General features: G+C 45.8%; 1 protein-coding gene across 1 annotated transcript in view; it reads right to left on the bottom strand.

Moving 5' to 3' along the window:
- Positions 1-8,609, bottom strand: part of hook1 (hook microtubule-tethering protein 1) — a 21,101-nt gene extending 12,492 nt beyond the window's left edge. The window contains exons 1-6 of the mRNA XM_084444749.1: positions 8,515-8,609; positions 7,030-7,115; positions 4,830-4,902; positions 1,311-1,361; positions 1,054-1,186; positions 293-360 (exon numbers count right to left, since the gene is read on the bottom strand). Coding sequence (XP_084300875.1) covers positions 293-360; positions 1,054-1,186; positions 1,311-1,361; positions 4,830-4,902; positions 7,030-7,115; positions 8,515-8,556 — 453 coding nt within the window. The 5' untranslated portion in view covers positions 8,557-8,609. The remainder of the gene's footprint in view (positions 1-292; positions 361-1,053; positions 1,187-1,310; positions 1,362-4,829; positions 4,903-7,029; positions 7,116-8,514) is intronic.
- Positions 8,610-9,018: the final 409 nt, after the last annotated feature.

Genomic DNA, 9,018 nt, shown 5'->3' with positions numbered 1-9,018 from the left:
GACCACTCAGCGTGTTCTTTGAAATCTAAACTAAAAACCAACTCAAGGTTTTTTCCTTAACAGTATCCGTAACGGCAAAATATTCTGAAAATCCTTCTGTTTTTTACATCAGTGGTGGATCAGAAGTAGGTCTACTGTGCGTCTGTGGATAAAGAAGCCAGTACGCTCCGTACGCCCTCCACTACACAGCTGGACACCAGAACAATGAGACGAGTGCGTCGTCGTCGTCGTCGTCGTCTCTCCGTCGGGCCCCTGTACACCCAGAACCCCGCCCAGCTGGACCACGCCTCACCTCCTGAATCGCCGTCATGACAACGTGCTGCACAGACTCCTCCAGGGTCATGATGATCTGGATGTACTCTGGGCAGAGGGAGAGAGAGGGGTCAGGCTACACACACACACACACACACACACACAGACACACACACACACACACACACACACACACACACACAGACACACAGACACACACACACACAAACCAACAAAACAAACAAAGACATGTACATCTGTAGTCGTATAGACAAAATGGCACATAACACAGGAGGCCAGAGACGTGTCCGATCTGTGGCAGGTTGTGGGGGGTTTCTGTGCTGCTCTGTGACCCTCAATCAATCAATCAATCAAAGCTTTATTTGTATAGCGCATTTCATACCCAGAGGCAACACAATGCGCTTTACAGAGAACAAGGGAGGTGGGCATACGACCCACTCTCTACATATTCCAGAGGGAAGCAACAAAACAGTAATCACCCGGGGGCCAGATAAGTGAGCTGTAAAAATTCTTCCCTGACCCCTCTCAACAAGGCGATGGAGCAAGCTCCAGGAGTATGTTTGTCTACCCTGTGACCCTGTGACCTCTAGCTGGGTTCTCATTCTGCTTTCACCAACTCCTTTTGTCCGTATGTTGGCAAGGCAACAATAAAGCCTTGTAGAACTCAGACAGAACCTCAAACAGCCCCCGTTGTAATATTTACAGCCCATCTTTGTTCAGAATCTGTGACTGCACGGCCACGTGTGTGTGTGTGTGTGTGTGTGTGTGTGTGTCCAGTACCTTGCTTGCGTTCACATTTGACAGCGCAGCCCAGTATGAGCTGCAGGAGGCGGCCCAGTTCCACAGGGTGGGCGTGCTCCGCCACCTGGACCAGGTCTGGCAGGGGGAAGTCCGAAATCTGCTGGGCAAGAACCTACAGGCCCGTCACACACAGAACCAGTCTTAGCTGCGCATTACACATACAGTCAGAGGAGACTCAAGATTCCTGCACGCCGAGCAATTATCTCAGCGCTGCGGCCCCGCTTGGCTCCGCCTACCTCGTTGTAATAATCCACCATCATCTGCAGGATCTTCTTGAGGTTGTTCATCTGGGTGAAGAAGAACACAGGCTCTGAGGACAATGTGTGCTCTACAAGAGCGGCTTCATTAAACTGCCTTTAGCGACCTTCCGAGTCTCACCACTAGTGGGCGACATCTTGTTAAACCCATAACTCAACAGAAAGCGAAAAGAATGGTTCTCCTCACTGTACCCTTAAAACAGGCTGAATTCAGACAGAGCATATGCGTGCTCGCATACACACACATACACACGCACGCAAACACACACGCAAACACGCAAACACACACCTATGAGTGCAGAAATTCTATGGCTTTTCAGTCAGTTTGTTGACAGTATAAGCCAGTGAGAGAGTAGGTGGCTCAGGGCTGATTGATGCAGTTGGATAGAATACACGAGCTACAGTCTCCAGTTAGATACATCACATCCAGTCTCCAGTTAGATACATGTAGGATACACTACATCTAGTCTCCAGTTAGATACATGTAGGATACACTACCTCCAGTCTCCAGTTAGATAGGGTACACTACCTCCAGTCTCCTGTTAGATACATGTAGGATACACTACCTTCAGGGGCGAATTCACTAAAGCAAATTGCGCCCGCTAATTGCACCATTACATTGCGCGTCAGTTGCGCCAGCTATGTGCTCCGTTTTAAAAACCTATTCACTAAAGACATTGCGCTAATAATATCCCAGCGCAAACACGCCCATTCGGTGTTTGCGGCTGAGTGCAATTTGCTGCTGATATAGGAAATGACTATAAATACTGCGCATACAGCGCATACAACTCGTATGCATATCATTGGACGATGGCAGACAGAAAAAGAAAGATACGATTTTCAGACAGCGAACTTGAAGGTCTCACGGACGAGGTTCAAAAACATGTCTCACAGCTTTCGGCAAGAAATATCACGACTGCAGCAAAAAAATCATATTTGGGGTTTAATTTCCCAATCAGTCAGTGCCATTTGTGTGTGTAAACGCGGAAGACTGCAAACGGAGGTGGAATGATTTAAAAAGACGAACAAAGGAAAAATTGTCATTTTATGTTATGCAAGTTGCAGCACGATGATCTGGCATACTTTTGGGGGAGTGTATAACATTGCCCCACCGGTACGATCTAGGCATCTAAACGGCTTTTCAGGATTCCAAATGTGCACTCAATCACACCGCGCGTCCTGATGTGAGCCCAGTTGTACGCCGCCTCTCCAACGTTGGAAGGATTACGCACGGGAGTCATCATCCATGGCTGAAGATGATACCTGCCGTCACCTATGATACAAAAGCAAAATATTTTCAAGACCATTCAAATAAAACAAATATTGTGTAGGCTATGTTTTTATTTATTTATACCTATATCGGCCCCCAGCCGTTCAATGAACAGCTATAGGGAATGCGCAGTTTCGCGTATAGACTATTATACGCACAGTTTCGTGCTATGTAGGCTATTATAAATAAGTATTATTCATTGGGGGAGCTTGGACTCGCTGGGGACGGGTGGAGAGACGCATAGTCAACTGAGCCTCCCCAGACGCGACTTCATCCTCCAGTTGCTGAAGAGCTGCGCGCTCTGGTGTCCAAACAGTTACCGCGGTGGTTCTAGTGTTAAATCAAAAAGTTATGGAGTCAAAATGAGGCCAGAAAGCATTGTAAACGTAAGTGAAGTATTGTAAACAAAAACATATGAATTGTAAACGTAAGTGAAGTATTGTAAACGTAAGTGAAGTATTGTAAACGTAAGTGAAGTATTGTAAACAAAAAATATATAAATTATTACTTAATTATTAAAAAATAAAATAAAAATTGCATTTACAATACTTTTTTGCGTTTACAAAACTTTTCTGCCTTTACAATACTTTTTCTGCGTTTACAAAACATTTCTTGCGCTGCAAAACATTCTGGCCTCTCTTTGACGTGGGGGCGGGGTTAGATGAGTGGCGTGTCCAGAGAGGAAGAGGCGGAGTTTCGGGATGCCCACCGCCATATATAAATCAAAACCATAGAAGTCCAAAAAACGTTGGGCATCCCGAAACCCCGCCTCTTCCTCTCTGGACACGCCACTCATCTAACCCCGCCCCCACGTCAAAGAGAGGCCAGAATGTTTTGCAGCGCAAGAAAGTTCTGTAAACGCAGAAAAAGTATTGTAAAGGCAGAAAAGTTTTGTAAATGCAGAAAAGGTTTTGTAAACGCAAAAAAGTATTGTAAAGGCAGAAAAGTGTTGTAAACGCAGAAAACGTTTTGTAAACGCAAAAAAGTATCGTAAATGCAATCTTTATTTTATTTTTTAATAATTAAGTGATTATTTATATATTTTTTGTTTACAATACTTCACTTACGTTTACAATACTTCACTTACATTTACAATGCTTTCTGGCCTCATTTTGACTCCATAAAAAGTGACCTTCTTCTAAATATTCTCTCACGAACAACATGCCTGGCATTGCGATGCCGAATTCGCCTCGCAACAATCACTGCTGCCATGATCAGCGGAAAGGCTGGCCATGACACCCCTTGCGCTTAAATACCACCACGTCTCTGAAAACGCAATTAATTTCACTTTAACTGCGTGAGGCAATTTGCGCCGATCTTTGTGAATTGGGCGGGTTTTACAATAATGTTCATTTGCATAGAAAGGGGAACATTCTCCGCCCATATTACCTAATTTAAATATCAGCTAATAACACCGGCGCAGAGAAACGCAATGACGAACGCAACGCAGTTAACACCGTATTTCACCCTTTGCGAGGGCTTTGTGAATAGCAAACATCATTTTTGACTTATTTGCACAGGCTTTGCGTCAGGAGAAGCTGCGCAATCCTTTAGTGAATTCGCCCCTCAGTCTCCAGTTAGATACATGTAGGATACACTACCTCCAGTCTCCAGTTAGATAGGATACACTACCTCCAGTCTCCAGGTAGATACATGTAGGATACACTACCTTTAGTCTCCAGTTAGATACATGTAGGATACACTACCTCCAGTCTCCAGTTAGATAGGATACACTACCTCCAGTCTCCAGGTAGATACATGTAGGATACACTACCTCCAGTCTCCAGTTAGATACATGTAGGATACACTACCTCCAGTCTCCAGTTAGATACATGTAGGATACACTACCTTTAGTCTCCAGGTAGATACATGTAGGATACACTACCTTTAGTCTCCAGTTAGATACATGTAGGGTACACTACCTTTAGTCTCCAGTTAGATACATGTAGGATACAGCTCTAGTCTCCAGTTAGATAGGATACACTACCTCTAGTCTCCAGTTAGATACATGTAGGATACACTACCTCCAGTCTCCAGTTAGATACATGTAGGATACACTACCTCCAGTCTCCAGTTAGATAGGGTACACTACCTCCAGTCTCCAGTTAGATACATGTAGGGTACATTACCTCCAGTCTCCAGTTAGATAGGGTACACTACCTCCAGTCTCCAGTTAGATACATGTAGGGTACACTACCTCCAGTCTCCAGTTAGATAGGGTACACTACCTTCAGTCTCCAGTTGTCTCCGACATCTTCTTTAATGCGACTGAGCCATCCCTCGCTGAACCATGCTGGATCTCTGCACACACACACACACACACAGGAGAGATATTACACATGCAGACCCCCCCAATGGTTCTGGAGCCTAACGGCCCATCGGACAGGAGCCCATCTCCTGATTCCTTAGCGTGAGGCAGCTTGATGTACAAGTCCACCCCCTGGACATGACGATAGTACAATATGGTGCAGGGACTTAAACATTTAAAGGAATAGTAAAGGGAAAATGCATGTTTAGCCCTGTTTTAGGGTTACTTATGATCATATACAATGGTTCAGATCAAAACGTTGACAAAACTAGCATTTTCGAGAAAGTTGATAATTGCTCTACCACCGTTTTGGTCATACAATGGATGTGGATGGGCATCTTGAAAAATCATTCAAAAACATGTTAAACCCTCGATTTCAAAGACAAGAAGCTCACTGAGGGGGTAATTGGTGTCCGTTGGTGTTCTGACATCAAATTCGCCGCAAAGTCTGAATCCTGTAGGGTTTTATTGATCATTTTATGAAATCCATTGACTTGTATTGACGCGACCGTTATAGATGTGTAGATCAATCCGCAGAGGGGATTCAGGAAGCGGAACTACTTGTTTATGTTAGCTAGGCTAGCTAGTTTGCTCACTGCTCACACTGTATCCAGTTCTATTAATACATCCATGGTAAGATCCAGGCAGGACATTGTACCCCTATTCACATCAAGCCTCGTGCCCTGTATTAAGGCAGACCAACGACCTTCCATCCAACACGTCTTCCACCACCTGACCATTACTGTCTGTATGAAGACTGCCCCATAACTGTTGTGTGCATTAAAGTCCCCAACCCACAATTCCTTCCTAGACACCGCCCCAGCTATGTCAAGAGCCTTCACCCTTTCCCCGCCAAGCGACGACATCCCCAGGATCTTGCTACTCTGTATCTCGCTGCTAGCACAAATCAATACTCGCCTATTGCCGAGAAACCGAGCAAACTTCACCTTCCCTATCGCCTTCTCGATCGCCTTAGTCAGTTTAAGGGGAGGACAGTGCCCGCCATCCTGATCAAACTCCACAATTACCTTCCACTCCACGACACGACCGGGACTCATCCGAGAGCTACCTCCACCCCACGACACGACCGGGACTCATCCGAGAGCTACCTCCACCCCACGACACGAACGGGGCTCATCCGAGAGCTACCTCCACCCCACGACACGAACGGGGCTCACCCGAGAGCTACCTCCACCCCACGACACGACCGGGACTCATCCGAGAGATACCTCCACCCCACGACACGACCGGGACTCATCCGAGAGATACCTCCACCGAGTCTCGACTGCTTCACACAGCCGCCCCCGGACTCACTACCTCCCGAACCCTGCCCCCGATCTCTCTTCTTCAAGCTCCTCCTCGGCCTCGCCTCACTCCTCTCTATTTGTGTCCTGTACCCACCACTACCACCACCACCATCCCAACTAGTAGACATGTTGATACAGTCAGAGCACAGTTTATGAAATCTCACCAGAACCAAACACTTCGAATCTACCGCCCGACCAGCTCCGACGTCCTCCACTCAACAGTCCACGTCAAAGGTACCCGAGCCTGTCTTGTTGTTGCGGCTAGCTTTTCCAATAAGGAAGCTGAGCGGAATCCACGGACGTCGCCTACCGCGAGATCAAGGCATTGCGCAATATCGGAATCAGTTAAAGCGGAAGTTTACACACGTATGTGCTGCGACTAAATAGTTCGATGCTAAATATTTTTTTTAAAAGCCTTTCCAGATGAACTAGAATCTTACTTTATGGCGAATTATATACCAGTCCGCCAACTAACACCTAGTGAGTTTCTTGTCTTTGAAATCGAGGGTTTAACATGTTTTTGAATGATTTTTCAAGATGCCCATCCACATCCATTGTATGACCAAAACGGTGGTAGAGCAATTATCAACTTTCTCGAAAAAGCTAGTTTTGTCAACGTTTTGATCTGAATCATTGTATATGATCACAAGTAACCTTAAAACAGGGCTAAACATGCATTTTCCGTTTACTACTCCTTTAATTTTGGGAAGGGAGAAGAGTTGGTGTGTGTGTGTGTGTGTGTGTGTGTGTGTGTGTGTGTGTGTGTGTGTGTGTGTGTGTGTGTGTGTGTGTGTGTATGCAGGTCACACTCACATCTGATGCAAGGCTTGTGACATTGCTGCTCCATTGGTCAGCTCCTCTACCGTCCTGCAGGATGATGGAGTGTTGAAGGTCTGCAGCTAGATGACAGACACACACACACACACAGACACATACACACACACACACACACACATTAGACATAATTGGAGAGTGAGGGTCAGGCAGGTATGGAGGGTGATGGGGTGCTTGTGTGTTGAATCAGCTGCTATAGGCTATTCATTCAGCAGCACGTCATAGCCTATATTAAAATGGTAAATAGACTGCACTTATATAGCGCTTTTCCACCTTAGCGGCACTCAAAGCGCTTTACAATGGCCTCTCATTCACACACCAGTGGCGGTAGCTGCCATGCAAGGTGCTAACCTGCTCATTGGGAGCAATTTGGGGTTAGGTGTCTTGCTCAAGGACACTTCGACATGTGGACAGTCGGAGCTGAGATTCGAACCACTGACCCTTCGATCACTGAACGACCCGCTCTACCAACTGAGCTACTAGCACCATTTAATGGTGCTATTCACCCCAGCTCATATCCACTGAGATAGATCCCTTTGAGATGCAGGTAACATCTGACTGAGATGCTACTCTGCTGCAGTATCATTTGTTTAATAACCAGAGAGCAAGGTGTCAGGTGACCTGACCAATCCCTGCACACCTGTGAACACGTCCTTGGTAGCACTGTGTTCTAAACCGAACGCACCCCTGACAGGTGTGTCTCTTACTGGCTTCCTGTTCAAGTCGCTACAGATCATTTACAGTCATTCAATCCCACAGGAGAGACACCCGTGGGCCAGGATCTCCATCTGGCAATGCGGGGACACAGTAGCGCGTGATCACATTGCCATGAAACTGACGTTTAAGTCGATTTAACATGATCCAAAATGATTAAACATGATCCAAAATGATTTAACATGATCCAAAATGATTAAACATGATCCCAAATGATTTAACATGATCCAAAATGTCAGACAGACGGTTGCAAAGAAACCTTTCAGGGACCGTATGTGAAGTCATGCAATTCCCGTACTCCCTGGATAAATAGTTGATTTATAACAGATCGAAGGGGCAACATTACCCTGCACAATCAGATTAGCACCCTTAAATATGATCAATTGAATTGAGGAATAGATATTGTTGTCTTTGTTTAATTCTCGGACAAGATAGCCTACCCTAGGTAAAAATGCTGTGTGTCCATGATTCTAACATAGATATGGTGACACTGACCGCCGGCATGAGGGTTTATCTAAACACCACTAATAGGAGATCAAATCAGATAGAGGTATAAATGAAGGAGAGCAGGCTCGATTCTGCCATATAAAGCTTCACCGTTTCCTGGTCGGTGCGCTATTCGCTCACATACCTGTGACAGGTGCACAGATACTCTACCGGTCATCATTACGGTAAACATTCGTGAACAAGAATGTGACGCTAAAGGGCGCAAACAATTGGACTATCCTACACCACGCTTCCACAACTCACCCATATGATGAGGCTCTCGCACAAGGCCGTTTTATCATCCATTTCTTTTCCTTTTCAATTCTCTTGATCGTCTACCTGTCAACAATGCTTCCCCCTTCCCTCTGCTCTGCATCTGACCTCAGGTGGTTACTGGATAGTACCGGTAGATGCGTAATGTTGCTATGTTCAGAGATCACAACGTTAAAAAGCTACCGTAAAAGCTCTACGTGAATTAGAGCTCCTTGACGTTTGCATTTGAGATGGATCCAGGATTGACGGGAGACTCGATCAGGAATAAAACACCAATGGGAACGTCAGTTGAAGGATACGATGGACCAATCAACGTGGTGATCTGCTTGACTGACAGTGCTCTGGGTGTCGGGGAGCCAATCACAGAACGCGATCCTCTCATATTTGCATCCGACGCATCACGACCTAGGGCTAGGTAAGATTCCATTTCGAAATCATGTCTTCCTCTGAGGATGTGTTTGGGCTTTTGACGCAAACATGAAAATAATGAGAGAA

Source organism: Borostomias antarcticus (genome assembly GCF_949987555.1).
Source record: "Borostomias antarcticus genome assembly, chromosome: 10".
Lineage (NCBI taxonomy): Eukaryota > Metazoa > Chordata > Actinopteri > Stomiiformes > Stomiidae > Borostomias > Borostomias antarcticus.
This window is presented reverse-complemented; position numbering and strand designations above follow the sequence as displayed.